The sequence below is a fragment of the Fimicolochytrium jonesii genome, assembly GCF_025526975.1.
Source record: "Fimicolochytrium jonesii strain JEL569 chromosome Unknown EV422scaffold_2, whole genome shotgun sequence".
Classification (NCBI taxonomy): Eukaryota; Fungi; Chytridiomycota; class Chytridiomycetes; order Spizellomycetales; family Powellomycetaceae; genus Fimicolochytrium; species Fimicolochytrium jonesii.
Genome location: NW_026515669.1, coordinates 1116667 through 1131764, shown reverse-complemented (window position 1 = coordinate 1131764; position 15098 = coordinate 1116667). Strand labels below are relative to the sequence as shown.

General features: G+C 54.7%; 6 protein-coding genes across 6 annotated transcripts; 4 read left to right on the top strand and 2 right to left on the bottom strand.

The window, feature by feature from the left end:
* Positions 1-360: 360 nt before the first annotated feature.
* Positions 361-3876, top strand: EV422DRAFT_563769 (uncharacterized protein; the record flags this gene model as incomplete). Its single annotated transcript, XM_053072106.1, has 5 exons — positions 361-551; positions 702-1942; positions 2037-2523; positions 2588-3537; positions 3617-3876. The coding sequence occupies 5 exons, from the start codon at positions 361-363 to the stop codon at positions 3874-3876; spliced, it is 3129 nt and encodes a 1042-aa protein (XP_052929422.1).
* Positions 3877-4782: 906 nt separating this feature from the next.
* On the top strand, positions 4783-6293 carry EV422DRAFT_147137 (uncharacterized protein). The gene is made up of 9 exons (XM_053064862.1): positions 4783-4949; positions 5021-5309; positions 5382-5434; positions 5502-5506; positions 5586-5680; positions 5743-5751; positions 5821-5904; positions 5981-6106; positions 6271-6293. Exons 1-8 carry the CDS (start codon positions 4865-4867, stop codon positions 6081-6083), a joined length of 723 nt encoding a protein of 240 aa, XP_052929421.1. The 5' UTR covers positions 4783-4864; the 3' UTR covers positions 6084-6106; positions 6271-6293.
* Positions 5883-8652, bottom strand: EV422DRAFT_514791 (uncharacterized protein). The gene is made up of 3 exons (XM_053069270.1): positions 8024-8652; positions 7465-7670; positions 5883-7384 (listed from the first exon to the last, which is right to left on the bottom strand). Exons 1-3 carry the CDS (start codon positions 8522-8524, stop codon positions 6340-6342), a joined length of 1752 nt encoding a protein of 583 aa, XP_052929420.1. The 5' UTR covers positions 8525-8652; the 3' UTR covers positions 5883-6339.
* Positions 8653-9798, top strand: EV422DRAFT_514790 (uncharacterized protein). Its single transcript, XM_053069269.1, has one exon. It carries the CDS (start codon positions 8728-8730, stop codon positions 9340-9342), a length of 615 nt encoding a protein of 204 aa, XP_052929419.1. The 5' UTR covers positions 8653-8727; the 3' UTR covers positions 9343-9798.
* A 255-nt stretch (positions 9799-10053) lies between these two features.
* On the bottom strand, positions 10054-12691 carry EV422DRAFT_514787 (splicing factor U2AF 50 kDa subunit-like protein). The gene is made up of 8 exons (XM_053069268.1): positions 12419-12691; positions 12242-12304; positions 11579-12162; positions 11404-11520; positions 11032-11331; positions 10704-10965; positions 10529-10632; positions 10054-10458 (listed from the first exon to the last, which is right to left on the bottom strand). The coding sequence occupies exons 1-8, from the start codon at positions 12423-12425 to the stop codon at positions 10327-10329; spliced, it is 1569 nt and encodes a 522-aa protein (XP_052929418.1). The 5' UTR covers positions 12426-12691; the 3' UTR covers positions 10054-10326.
* A 448-nt stretch (positions 12692-13139) lies between these two features.
* On the top strand, positions 13140-14997 carry EV422DRAFT_491673 (thiamine biosynthesis protein (Thi-4); the record flags this gene model as incomplete). Its single annotated transcript, XM_053067556.1, has 4 exons — positions 13140-13395; positions 13469-13954; positions 14024-14433; positions 14524-14997. The coding sequence occupies 4 exons, from the start codon at positions 13140-13142 to the stop codon at positions 14995-14997; spliced, it is 1626 nt and encodes a 541-aa protein (XP_052929417.1).
* Between the last annotated feature and the right edge of the window lie 101 nt (positions 14998-15098).

Sequence of the window (15098 nt, the reverse complement as noted above, 5' to 3'; positions counted from 1 at the left end):
TGCTGTCATCATGATGAGGGGTGGCGGGAGTAGCTCCAACGCGCGCGAGACCCGTCTCCATAAAAGATTTCAAGAGGCGACAGAAAACCCCCCCCCCCCCCCCCAGACCCGGCAGAGACGAAAAAACCTTACGAGGCAAAACGGGTCTGGCCCTTTCCTTTCGCTTTCACAGGACCACCGCTCTTCGCTCTCTCCCTCCGCTTGTCCGCCAAGCAGCTTATACATAAATAAAGCCTCGTGGGATCATCCCTCTCTCTTTCTCTGTCGTTCCAGAGTGAGGTGTTCGACACACCAGCTCGACCTCGCCCATTCGCTTGCGCATACCAACCTGTCGCCATTTCCTAGCCGTGACCCGTCACCATGTCGACCCCGCCAAGCCAGGATGACGTGAACAAAACAACGGAGAAGCTCCAGGACTTGTCCATTGGCGCTTGGATATCCACACTCGTGATTTCCGGAGCTACTGCTCTGGCGTTTTACCTCGCGTTTGAATTTTTAAGGACGAGGTTTCCGAAAATTTATGCACCAAGATGCTCTTTGGTCCCCCAAAAGTAAGTTCTCCTTTCTGGGACGCGGGGCGGGTGGACGGTGCGCGAATGGATGGAATCAGCAAAAGTTCGCAAAGTGTTATCTAGAGCGGGTGCCCCGTCGATACGTGCAATCCCGAAATCTAACAATCGTCTGCCCTCTTCACCGGACAGAAACAAGTCTCCGCCTTTGCATGGTGCCTTCCAATGGCTTTTCTTGCCCAAAACCATGAACGACGACGAAGTTATCAAACGATGTGGTTCCGATAGTTTTGGAGCGATCTTCTTCATGCGATCGCTGTTCCGCCTGTTCCTCGGCATCTCGATTCTGGGTGTGGTTCTTTTGTTCCCTATCTACGGCACGGGCAATCAAAACAAAAGCGGACTGAACGCCATCCAAATTGCAAACATTGGCCAGGACCAAAGCGCCAGACTGTGGGCAACTCTGATCTTGTCCCTCCTCTTTGTCGCTGGAACCCTTTATATCATTGTGACCATGCTCCAAAAAGCTGCCTGGTTGCGACACGAATTCTTGCTCAGCAAGAGACAGAGGAACTCCCTCTCTGGGTACACCTTGCTAGTCCGCGACATTCCACACGATCTGCGCGACACGGGCCTCCTTCGCGAATTGTTCGAGAGGATTGCGCCAGGCAAGGTTGTTCACGTGGTGCTGGTTAGAGAGATCGGAAATTTCGCCAAGGTTCACAAAGAGGAGATCTCTTTCCGCGACAAAGTCGAGAAGATCGCTACAACTTACATGGCCAACGTTAACAAATCTGTGACCGCCGAACAAAAGAAGCAGGGGTTGTCAGCGGAATTTGACGCCCGAACAGGAGCTGCTGCCACCGGATTGGACAGCGTTCCGGACGATGTCCTCCAGAAGCACCGACCTAAGCGGAAGAAGTATATTCTCTTTGGTCCGGAGATCGATGTACTCGACGACACTACGCATCAAATGAAACGATTCCTCTACGGGGATGACGGAAATCGCATCGCACGCAAACGGAAGGCTGCTGGCGAAAAAGTTGACGGCGCTGCGTTTGTGGTGTTCTCGGATTTGTACACACCCCATGTGGTGGCGACCACCGTCCTTCACGGCAACCCCACCCTGATGGCTGACAAACAGGCCGTTGTCGAAATGGAAGATGTTCTCTGGCACAACCTCGGACAACGCGCTGAAGTTAGGATGGTCAAAGGGCTCATCTCTAGCGCTGCCCTCTCAGCGCTGATCATCTTCTGGGCTGTCATTTGTGCGTTTTTCGCGGGTATTGCCCAACTGGATAATCTTGCAAACTTGGCACCATTCCTGAATTGGATCGGGAATATTCCCTCTGCTGTCAAGGGTATCCTCCAGGGTGTCCTGCCTACTGTGGCAATCGCCGTATTGTTTTCTCTGCTGCCAGTGATTCTGCGATGTAAGTCTTAGTCTCGTCTGTTGTTGAACATCCCGATGCCTAAGTGGCTACAATTCTCCATGTGCTCAACTGCATTCTCAATACCTTCATCTAGTCTTCACCAACTTTTCTGGGGCCATGACAACGACAGCTCAGGAGAAGAATCTTCTCACTCAGTACTATGGATTCGTTTTCTTCAACATTTTCTTGGTCATGACCATCTCCGGGTCCATCGCGGCCACCGCTCAACAACTCAAGGACAACCCTTCGAAAGTCTTGGAAACGCTGGCTACAACTGTACCCAACGTCTCGACCTTCTACATCAACTACGTTACCTTGTTGGCGCTCAGTGGTCCGGCGGGTGAAATCTTGCAGATTGCCAACCTCATCGTGAAACCCTTGATGCTCAAGTTCCTCGGCGGGACCCCTCGGGCCATCTGGAGGCTTTCGCAGCCCAAGTTATTTTTGAGTGGTGTACCTCTCGCCAACCACAGCTTCATTGCTACCATCGGCATCATTTACATGACACTTGCTCCTATGATTGCTATCATTTGCACTGTTTACTTTGGACTGTGGTACATCGTCTATTCTTACCAGATGCAGTAAGTTTCATTTGTGAGATTTTCCAGAAGAGAGGTTCGTTCGACTAACGGTATGCCTTGATAGATATGTATACGCGACTCGCCTGCAAACTGGAGGCTTCTACTTGCACATTGCTGCCAAGAAGCTCTTCATTGGGCTTTACTTCCATGAACTGGTCATGATCTTCATTTTCATAACGAAAACCGCTTGGGTGCAGACAGCCCTGGTCGCTCTGTCTATTCTGGTCACCATCGCCATGCACACGGGCTACGCAACGCCGTACACTAACCTGATGAACAACGTGCCCGCAAAGGCCGCCGTGGACATTGGACGGGAGCGGGAAATCAGCATGGACGAGGAGATTTACAACGAGTTCATGAAGTTGGAGGCTGACGGTGGACGTACCGCTGCCAAGGCCGCCGGCGGTCACGGTGGCGACGCTGTTGGAGGAAAGAACAAGACAATTGAACCGCGAGCTCCTGGCGACGCCAATGAGGAGAGTGATGAGGAAGATAATCACCACGTGGATTCAGTGGAACCCGTCGCCCCCGCCCGTACGTCCAGCGTCACTCAAGCGTCGCCAGCGCGAAACACCGCGATCCAGGTCGTTGTGGACTCTGAATACGCGCGTCCCCACGAGCGCGCCGAATCCAACACAACACACCACTCCGGTACAGCAGATAGTATCCGCCAACGGCCTCCTCGTTCCGGCCGCATCCACCCAGGCGCCAGCGCGGAAGAAGTCACGTCCCCACGCCAGCAGCTTTCGCCCACCAGCAAACCACAGTCGCCCGTCAGCGCCGTGTCGTCCAACATCAACGGCGAAGAGCTCGAGGGCGTGTTCCTGCACCCCGCCCTCCGCCGCTTGGCCGCGCTCAATGTGTGGATCCCGAAGGACGCCCGTAATGTGTATGCCACGCCGCTCGTGACCAACCTCGTTGAGACTATTGGTGAGGCGATCCATCAGAACACGACCATGGACATCTATGGGAAAGTCCACGTGCCCATTGAGGTGTTAGCGCAAGAGCATGAAGGTATGTAAATGATGTCAAATGAGCATTGTGTGGGATTTCAACCATTCAGGGATATTTTGGCTCAACGTCTTTCCATTAGACCCCGATGAAGACAACGACCCGTTCACGTCCCTAGACGAGACGCGGCCACAGTCGCCTGAGCTTAGCAACAACAACAACGGTGCTGCCCCCACCGAGCGCTCAAAGGAGAAGACCGGTGCCACGCCAAATTTGTCGGAGCCTGAAGGCCCAACAGAATCGGATGAGGGAAAGTTCTATACGCCCACCGGAAACGCCCAACCGTACGAGCAGCCGCCTTATGACCAGCAGCCGCCCTATGACCAGCAGCCGAAGCAGTGATTAGATAATGCCGTTATCGGCGCTTCCCTTTTCGTTCCCTCTCATTACCCTTCATCCTCCCCTCAACCCATCCGAATGGCACTTTGAGAGTGTCCTCGCGAAGACGGGGAATAGGGCCCTTTTCCGATGTCAATACTATTTGTCCCTCTTTCTGTTTACTTCTTTTTTCCCGTGATCCATCGTGGTGCATCTTTATCGACGAAAAATGTTGGCTAGCATGAAGGGGCATGTTTTTGGTTATGTATAATGGAATCGCATATAATCTGTATCAATGTCCTTTATGCCCTCGCGCAACATGGAGGAAAGCGGGATCGGACGCTGGTATCAAGATTATGCATTGATTCAAATGTGCACCCGGCCTTGCTTTTGCACCGTGGTGCTTCCTCAAATAGCACTGCATTTGGTTCATGTGCTTTCCAATCATAAGTGTGGCTATCCACAGTCTCACTTGACTGCCTACACTTTGATTCATTGACGGCCGGGCGAGAAACCACTCGTCTGCGGCGCCGAACGACAAGCGAACCATTTCCCGCGAGCGGCCTTTATCGAATTTGTTCCCTTCCAGTTCTCGCACCCACCTTTTTTCCGTGCGGATGGGATCGAAAGAGCGGGATTCTGCCATGTGCGCAGATGGGGCCTATCTCAAAATACGATTTGGATCTGGATTGCTCCATCTCGGAAGGACCACGCGACGGTCATTAAACTGGAAGCTGCCGCTGCTGGAGACCCTGTGCACTTGCCCCGGTTGTTTCGATGTGTGGGGCGGGCGGTGAGTGGCAGATCGATGATACTAGCCAACCGACTCCGAGGGAAGTCAAAATGCCTCGATGTGCGCGATGTGCGAGCTGTGTGGGCTGGGGTTAGAGGGTTCTGGGCTACGCGCGGAGTGGTCACGTTTGGGCCTTTGCACGGCGCGTCTTGAGCAACTGCGACTTCAATGACCTCGACCGACATCAACCAAATTTGACAATCGACACGGAAACACACCATGACAGCACACGCACTCGTGTACGGCGGCGCCGGAGCACTTGGTCGCGCTCTGGTTGGGCAGTTCCGGAAATCACAGTGGGTAGGTGCGAATTGTCGCCCATGGCAATTTCCCCTCCTCGTTCTACCTGCGTCTAACCCACAATTCCGCAGACAGTGACCTCCATCGATTTCACACCCAACGTCGACGCCACCCACAACGTCATCCTCGACATCTCCACCGCCTCCGACCTCGAAAAATCCGGACTGGACGTTGAGAAAAAGGTGCTGGACGTATGGAAGGGGGCTGATGCGCCGAAGTTGGATACGGTGGTGAATGCGGCTGGCGGGTGGGCCGGCGGAAACCTTGCGGATGAGGCAATCTATAAGAATGTAGCGACGATGCTGGGGCAGAGTGTCAATTCGTCGGTTATTGCGGCGAGGTTGGCTGGGAAGCATTTGAAGGAGTAGGTTATGGATGATGTGTGCATGCGTAGAAGATGTTTTGAGGTGATGCTAACATGGAACGGACTTCGTAGAGGCGGTTTGGTCACATTGGTTGGCGCGGCTGCGGCTTTGGATGGCACACCAGGTAGGTCGAGTCAAATGTGAGGTGACAAGGGATTGCACTATTTTCGAAACTGACAGTTTTGTGGTAGGGATGGTAGGCACACATCTTGATCGAAGGTGACGGGTCCAGGTAGAGTTCGCAAACGTTGATGTCCCTTGATGTGAAACCGCAGATTGCGTACGGCCTCGCCAAAGCGTCTACTCATCACCTCGTCAAGTCACTGGCCGGCTCTGGAAGTGGCCTCCCGACTGGAGCGAAAGCTGTCGCGTAAGTTTATGGTCAGTTTGGTCACTTGATGATCTATCTCTCATACTGGTTTGGCTTGACAGGATCCTACCGTAAGTGCGGTACTCGTTTGTTTCAGTTCCGTTTGATTTGTCCGGACCTGACAACAGCAATACACAAAGCGTCACGCTGGACACACCGATGAACCGCAAGTTCATGCCGGATGCAGATCACTCCTCATGGACACCTTTGGACGCCGTGGCCAAGTGAGTACAACCGTCTGTTCCGTGTCAAGAGTACCTACGACTTATGCGTACTCGGCTTTCACTTCCTTCTATCCAGGAGGGTGTACGGTTGGGCGGCTGGCGAGGAGACGCCCGACAACGGCGGCCTGTATGTCGTCACGACCAAGGGAGGCAAGACGACGTTCGAGAACAAAGCTTAGAATCTATTCAGGCAGAATCATAGGTAACAACTGTAACTGTCGTCGCATCAGTGCATATGTATATAGGGCATGGCATCGCATAGGAAAAGTGATAGTATGTACAGTAGTTGCAAGTGGCGAGGGTTAGCTCTCGCAGCGAAACATGTTCTCATAAACACGTCTGAATTTTACGCCGTCCATCGTGTAGCTTCAACATATAGTCCCTCCTCATCCCGTACATCCCCAGGAATCATCTCGCCCCAGTCCTCGCCCGCGTTCATTCCAAACATCGAAGAAACACACGCATCCGTGCGCTCTCGATCTTCCGGGTGCGGCTCCCATCATCCACCGCGTACGCGCGTTTCTCAATCTCTTCATACTCATCTTCTTCATCAGCGACACCCTCGCCCACCCAATACCCCTCAATCCTCGTCCTGACGTCATACGGGTCGACCGCGAAATTCGCCACGGACTTGAACAGCTTCTGGGCAACGTGCAGTTTCGCCAATCCCCATGCGATCTGGACGCGTAGCAGGGCGGTGGATGGTGGCGGGAGGGGTGTGAATCCGGGTAATTGTGGGAAATGTGATGATGCCGTCAAAGGCGATGGGGATGTGGCTCTCCGCAAAGCGGAAAGAAAAAGACGTAACTCATTGGAAGTACAGGTCCAGTCGCCACGGACGAATGTGCAGAGGAGGGCGGTACCGATGTCGGTGGGTGCGGCGGCAAGCGTGGTGAAAAACGAAGGCGTTATCGCTCTTATTGTGATTGCTGGTGTTGATGAGTCGCCCGACGTTGTCACTCCACCCAGCTGCGTCCCATCCCAAAGCACGACATCCACGCTGACGCCCTTCTTTGCGCACACGTCCCTCAACCACATGCCCACATACTCCGCACATGCCGCATTCAACCCGCCCAGTTTACTCCATTTGACCGCCTTCCCACTCGGCGCGGCCGCGTACTGTCCCGGTTTCTGATATACAGTCAGTTTATGCGTGAACCGCAGTTTTGCGGCCTCGAGCAGGATCCGCGGGACGGTGAGGAAGGCTGTGAGGGGGTATGAGAGGAGGAGGCTGACGGCGGCGGTGCGAGTTAGAGGGTGGGATGTGCCGTAGACTCGGGCAGTTAGCCAAATCGGGTAGTGTGTTGCTGGGGTGGTTGATGGGGTGGTGGAGCCGTCTGTGTAGCGCTTGATGTTGAGGAGGATGTCCATCTTTCCTCCTTCGCTCAATGGGTCGGTGAAGTGCGCTTCGTACGTGCCACTTCGGTTGTTGAAAGGGGAGACATGGAAGGAGCGGTTTAGGGTGTAGGAGAGCGGGTAGCTGGTCGGAGACATGAAGGACTGTAAGTTTTCCGCATCTCTGGGATAGTTTTTTGGGAAGCAATGTCCCCTGGTACGTACCCAGCGACTTTCGTATCCATCTGATTACGGTGATCGCAAACGTAGACGTGCCGCTCGCTGAAGGTGTTATTCACTTCCAACACGATTGCGCGGATGTTGTTCGTTTTGTCGTAGCAGTAGTACACGCTCAGCGGGTTGAAATTGTATCCAAAGACTCGCGGCGTCGTCAGGAATTCGACTAGGCCTATGTCGGTTGTATCAACCTCCTATGCATGGGATGTGGGTAGAGGTGCATTCAGTCAAGGATCACATCGGTCGCAGGAAGTGAGAAAGAAGAATCGTGGGCAGGAGAAGGAAGGTTGCGTTCATCGCTCTCAAGCGAATCGGCTGGGTCCGCGGATGTGGAAATGTTATGGTGCTCGCTCCACTCGCGATAGGGATATTGAGCGAGGCGCTCCACCATCATGAATGCTCGCTGTCCCCCGTAGCGCTGGCTTCGCTCGTCAGACGCCGGAATGCTGACTGACGCTAGCACCTCGCTTCGCTCTCCAGTAGACTTCCGGCCCGCAGTCGTTCTATCTCACCATCATCCACCTTCCATCTCGCCAGTGGTACTTACGAAATCCCGTAAAACCTTGAACAGCTTCAATCTTAACCTCCCCAACTCCCCAATCCGCTTCCCACCCTCACCATCAACGACCTCCTCCTGCATCAAATGATCCTTCGCCCATATCGCAAACACCGCCTTTCTTCCCCATCCGACCCATCGCGCCCCCACCGCATTTCTAAACCATCCACCACCATCCTCCCCTAGATCACCATCGTTCCCTTCCACCAAATCAACTCCAAAGTAAAAAAGCGGATATCGGAACGAGTGTCGAACGGGGATATATCGGGCGTGGTGCGTTTGGGCGCGGTAGATCCTATGCCGTGGTGTAACTTTGCTTTTGCTTTTAGGAGTTGGGTTGAGCCATCTAGTGAGGATGTAGAAGCCGACTGTGCATAGCGCTGCTGTTGCTGCTAGGGGGAGGAGACGGGTGTGTGCTGGTGTTGTTGTGGGGTCGGTGAGGAGGCCGAGGAGGGATGGGTCCGCTACAGGAACAACCTGGCTTTCAGTCATGGCGTACGGGGACGTTGGGGTGGAGTTTCTCCCAGTTCCTTTCAGCCAAGTCGTGTGGGTGGTGATGGGGTTCTTGCTGAGCCTTGCATGTGCACGGGTGGTGGAAACGCCCGCGAGACGCTTTGGCAGTGAGCATGACGTCCGTTTTCCACCTCCAAAGCAGCCTCCACATTTAGCAGATTTCAGCACACTCATTCAATAAGATGTCCACCTTTCAACCCACCGCTACTACCACCGGAGTCTTCCCACAACTCCTCAAGGCAGCTCCCACGTCGCCGTTAGCCAGCGCCGCCCCCTTGTCCACCCCTCACCACTCATGGAGTACACCCAGTACGCTCGCGCCGTCCGCCGATCATCACCCCGACATCCCCGCATCCTCTCTTCTGACGTCCTCGTCAGCATTCGAAGCTGACGAGCGGTCGTTACCACCAAGCCTCGCAGAACGTAACGACGGCGAGGACTACATAGAAGACGACACAACCACCGCCGGCGGCCTCATGACCCTCGACAACGGCGACACAGCCAACACCCAACCGATACACGATCTCGAAGCCTCCTACTGCGCCACTGAAGGCGAGGAGTTCATGCTCCTGGACGCCTCCTCACCGGCTCGTCGTGCGGAAGAATCCGACGAAGAGTCAGAACGCACCGAGAATGCGCCCGCGTATGCCGAGGAAGATGAGAATGATTGGGATGTGGGGCTTAGGCGGCAGGAGCATGATTGGCGGTTCCAGGAGGAGGCGGGGCTGGATTATGGGGATGAGGAGGTGGGGAGGATGAGTGATGATGAGGGGATGGATCCGGTGGAGAATGCTTGACGGGCGAGGTTTTGGTGGTGAGGGTTTGAAGTTTTGGAGAGTGATTTTGGGGTTAGAGGCAGTGCGAATGGGAAGCCGGCGACGGCGAGTGAAGTGAGTGTGGCGAGATGCGCCCTCTGGGATTGTGAGGGAAGCCATCCTCCGCAGTCAGTGCGCCATCCGAGCGATGGATTGCTGCAGATCGCAACATGCCGCTGCCTGCCAGTTTATGGCCGGGAAATGGCCAACCGCCGCAAGTTGGCAAATGCCAATGGCCGCACAAAAGGAGGAGCAAGAGGCACGAAGGCCAGGGCAAGTAGGGCGATCTCAGTAGACGCTGGCCTGTTTTTTTTTTTTGGGAAGGAGGAGTAGGCAGATACGCGACGAGAAAGAGACCGTATCCGGATTCTGAAATAATACTCAATTTTGGCTCATTGCGGACAAGAGATTCGAGATTGAAGAGCGGGAGATTGAAGGGTCTGAAGCGCATGGCATGATGGTGGAAGCTCGCATCAGTGGATGGAGACTTGCGTCGACGGTTGAGCAGAACGTTGCCCAAAGGCTATAGGGCGTATGAGCAGCTCTAGGCCGCCACCTCCCTCAGATGTGCATCCCTTTGCAGTTCAAATATGATAGGACGCACCATCCACCATGCTCTCTCTACGCGCACGAGCGGGGAGTTGCCCCAGCAGTGGTGTCTTCCACAAACGGAAGTCTTCAATGAAATCAAAAACCAGGGTTGCATTTGCACCTGCACTAATATTCAGAACCATTCCAATGCAACGCGGGAGATTTATATACAATAGACCAACGACATCCGAGCTACTCGGACCCCAACACAACTTCCTCAACGAGCACGTCATGCCGCATCGACACACGGGACATCCGATAGTTGCGGCCCCAACCTCACCCAACCCCACCCGGACGACCCTCTTTCGCAGACCCGCCCAGCAGAGCTCTCATTGTTATTGCAGACGTTGTGAAGAAACACCAAGGCATGTGCTTCTAGTATTCGCCAGCAAGGTATTGCGCTTCATCGTAGTAAGCGGCGACAACGGTACGGTCGGCGAACTTCCGACCTGCCAAGGCACGGAGGGCTGCTGCGCTTTCTTCCAGGGTTTCGAAATGCACAAAGATCTAAAAGGGGTTAGACGGGATGAGTTTGAACGTGGTTCTGGAAGAAAGACGTTTAAGGAGGCTGGCTCACCTTTCCGAGACCAGCAACTTCCTGGCCTTCCACAGGACGCGGGATAGTAAGGTTACGGATAGTTCCGTATTTGGAGACTTCCTCGCGGATATCCTCATTGATTTCTGAACACCAGAATGTCAACAGATCAATATCAGTCCGTTCCAACCTCTACTCTGAAACATGCTGTCCTCACCTTCATAGTCCTGATCGTCCTTCAACTCGTCAACAGTTACCATGTTCAACAGCAATATGACAGTTGTCGGCTCTACGGGACCCGCGTTGGCCAGGAGCTGGGGAGGCATGATCGTAGGGAACATTCCCGGACCACCAAGCTTGTTGGATCCAACGCTTGCGCGCTGTACAACGAGCTTCTTGTCACTCAGATCCATCCCGTTCAGTCCTTGACATGCAATGTCCGTGATGGTTGGGTCGACGTACTCGCAGAATGCAAAGCCCTGAAGGAAGATGGTCCTTGATCAGTACTTCATCAAATAAGATAAACCCTATCAAAGCCCTCGTACCTTTGACAACCCCGTAATGCTGTCCTTTACCAAATTAAACGCCCTCAGTTCTCCAAACGACTTCAACAATTCCATAACTTGCTCGTCATTCAAGAACGGTGGCAGCCCTCCAACGAAGATTTTGTTCGGGGAATCAGGTACATTTGTCGACACGACACCGGGTACGTGGATGGGAGGGGGTGTGCCGGACGCTCCCGCTGGGGGCTGATAGTCTTTGGGTCGTCGGATTTTGAGAGATTGTCCGCTGAATGTGATACCGTCGAATGCCATTGCAGCAGTGGCTTCCTCCGCTGACCGGAACTAGAACAGAGCGCAAACGATCAGTGCCTTGTGACAGTAGACGTCAGCTGAGTTGACGGACAACAAATGTACCTCAATAAAGGCATAGTTTTTGTCGTGATTAATTTGCACCGCGATGCAAGGGTTTCCCGCAGAGGTAGTGATATTCAGTTGAGCCATTGTTTGGTTGAAAAATTCCATCAGAGTGTCCTGAAAAGTCCCAGGGTGTAAGTCAATTGTTTGTGCGGGGTGTAGGACTCAATAATACCTCTTGGATGCCGTAGGGAATATTGCCAACATATAACCGCCTGGCTTGTCTGGCCAGACTTGCACTCTGGGCAACCGGTCCGGCGGCACCTTGGCTCATCTTCATTCCAAACATCTCAAATCCACCGAAAGCAGCAGGGGCAACCCGGCCAGGTTGTCCAGGAAGTGGGAAGTGTCCGGTCATCTTCACATCGGCGGCCGACATACCCGGGAACGCAGCCGGGGGCACATCCCAGTTGTTGAGTTTCTTCGGACGCAAGTGAAGCGGCTCCACGTTCGCATGACGACGGGAGCTGCCTCCTCGCGGGCTAGGACTACGAGTGCTTTTCCGCGAACGGTGTTCCCGACTGCGAGACCTCCTCCTCTCACGGTCCCGATCACGACTGCCCCTTCTGTCCTCGCGGTCTCCCCTACTATCCCGATGCCTTCGGCCGTCCCTATCCCCACGATCCCCTCGGTCGTAGTCGCGCTCATCGTCCCGGCGCGAAGAGCGACGATCGCGGCTCCGAGACCTCTCCCGTCTCTTTTCGCCCCGGTCCCGCTCCCTTCTGCGCTCCCGGCGACGCTCTCGCTCATATTCATCCTCTGATAGCAGAATTTGCGTTAGCAGGGAAAGGCACGAGAGGGAAGTGTGCCCAGATCTACGAATTATGGGGATGCTCACCAGCTTCCCCAAGAGTACTCCTCAGAGGCTTCGAATCGTAGTCGTCATAGCCGTTTGGACCTGCTGAATTCGAGAATAGCGTTAGTGACCGTCCGCTATTTACTGGCCTTGCCCAGCGCGACATGGACGACGGGTGTGATCTTCGCGAGGCAGGAAAAGCAATCGCCCGTAACTCACCCATCATGGCTCAGAGAGGCCCTGGGTGGCGCTTTGCAAAGACGTATGTACGGGAGAAGGAGGTACAGCTGGGCAGGCTCGCCGGGGTCACTTGCGTACGGTACGAGATCCTCTAACGTGGGGGTCTGGGTGGTAATTGCTGCAACGGAACTCGCAATTGGGAAAGACCCGTTCGAAAGATAAAATGGCGGACAAGGCGTGGGGTCACGTGCATTTCGAGGAGCGCACATGGATTAATTCGTGTACTTGTCGGTCGACTTGCTTGCAGAAGCTTCGCCCCAAAGGGATTGCGCTCCAGCAGCAAGCACCGATGGACCATATATAGTACAAGCGCATAGGGGTTCCGCATTTGGTTGTTGTTGTTAAGGGGTCCACCTCTCTCAGAGTAGCAGAGTAGGAACCATCAAAGGGCGGTAGACTGGTCGTCGCGCATAGGTGGGTTATGCATATTCTTTGCAAGCTGGCTATATCATTTTTCCCGTAGCACAGTGGTCGTTCTCCCCCGTATGCTGCACCCTGCTGTCCCGACGGGGTCGCAGTACGGAATGGGGAGTGAACTGGGGAAGATGTGAACGTTGCTCACAAGATGCGCTCTGTCGACGCGCGCGCATTGCGTTTGTCAGACGTTGGCGCTGTTCACCAACTTGACCTGCAGGCTGCCAGTCAACAGCAACCCTCATCCTCGCGAAAACCAGCCTCGCGTCCCAGAGCCATGTGCGCCATGGAAGACACGACGACCAGCAAAAGGGTTCCCCGAGCGCTCACCGTCGCCGGGTCTGACTCCGGCGGCGGGGCCGGCATCCAGGCCGACCTCAAGACCTTCAACACTCTCTCGGTTTATGGCACATCGGTACTCACCGCTCTGACGGCCCAGAACACCGTTGGGGTGCAGGGTGTCCAGCCTGTTCCTGCGAGTTTCATCTTGGAACAGACTAAGAGTGTGCTGGAGGATATCGGGTGTGATGCTGCCAAGACTGGTATGATGATCGCAGGTGGCTTTGTTAATACAACTCTACTTCCGTAGCTGATACCAACACCCGGGGGAAACAGGAATGCTCTTCGACGTGGAGACGATCGAAACCGTCGCCCAGATCTTCAAGCAATACAGCATCACCCGGCTCGTAGTAGACCCCGTGATGGTATCCACCTCCGGCGCCCGACTCCTAAACGAAAACGCCGTCACAGCTCTCCGGTCGACCCTCCTCCCCATCGCCGAAGTCGTCACCCCCAACATCCCCGAAGCCGAGGCCCTATCAGGCCTGAAGGTCACGTCGCTGGATGATATGAAAGCAGCCGCCAGGGCCTTACACGCCCTAGGACCAAAGTATGTGTTGGTGAAGGGAGGACATTTGCCGATGACGAAGAGCGGGGCAAGCATACTCGCTGGCGCGAAAGATGCGCATGTGATTGATGTGCTGTATGATGGACGGGAGTTTGTGGAGTTTGTGCATCCGTTTTTGGACACGAAGGCTACCCATGGGACGGGATGCACGTTGTCGGCTGCGATTACGGCGGGGCTTGCGAAGAATATGGATGGTAAGTCTCTGCGCCGTTGATATCTGTAGTTTCGGTCGTCGTAACGCGAAATTCATCCACGCTTCTCAGTGCCACTGGCTGTGAAAGAAGCCATCGAGTTCGTCTCCAAAGGCCTCTCCACAAGTTTCACCATCGGGCACGGTGCAGGCCCGCTCAACCACTTTCCCTCCGCCCCCTCTCCCCTCACCGTCTCCTCCAACGGCCCCGTCAAACCCAAACGCTCATTCGTCGAAACCCTCCTCGCCACCTGCCCCGAAGAATGGCGGCGATACGTCGAACACCCCTTCGTTCTCGGTCTCGCGGACGGGACACTGCCCATCCAGAGCTTCAAGCACTATATTCGCCAGGACTATATCTTCCTGAAGCATTACGCGCGGGCGAATGCGCTGGCTGCGTATCGGGAGCATGACATGGCGCAGATTGTGAAGGCGGCGCAGATTGTGGTGCATATTGGGCATGAGTGTCAGATGCATGTCAAGGTAAATTGTCAATACCCTCCACGGGCCTTCACAGTTCCCTAGCTCGTCCCCCAACTCACTTCACTCCCCCCCCCCACACACACACCCCAGTTCTGCGAACAATGGGGCATCACCCTCCCCACCCTCGAAGCCACCCCCGAAGCCACCCCGAACCTCGCCTACACCCGCTACGTCCTCGAAAAAGGCATGTCCGGCGACCGCCTCGACCTGCGCGTCGCCCTCGCCCCCTGCCTCCTCGGCTACGGCGAGATCGGACTGCGACTCGCTAACGACCCCAACACGAAGAGAGAGGGGAACATCTACTGGCCGTGGATCCAGAATTATGCGAAGGAGGATTTCCAGGCGGCTGTGCGGGAGGGGAGGGAGCTGTTGGAGAGCTTGTTTGAGGAGATGGTGCCTGAGGGGAACACGAAGAGGATCAAGCAGCTGTGTGATACGTTTAGGCAGGCGACGGTGCTGGAGGAGCAGTTTTGGGAAAGTAAGTGGTGGTGTTGTGAGGGCAGTTGGTGCGGCCTACAGTACCCTGAGTACAACGTAGCCGCTCTTCGTGGATTCTGTTGCTGACGTTTTTTTCATTTCTTTGAACACCAGTGGGCGAGAAACTCGTACAATGATGGAAGCTGCGTACTGGCAAAGATCGACCGGTGAGGGGGGCACACTTGGGC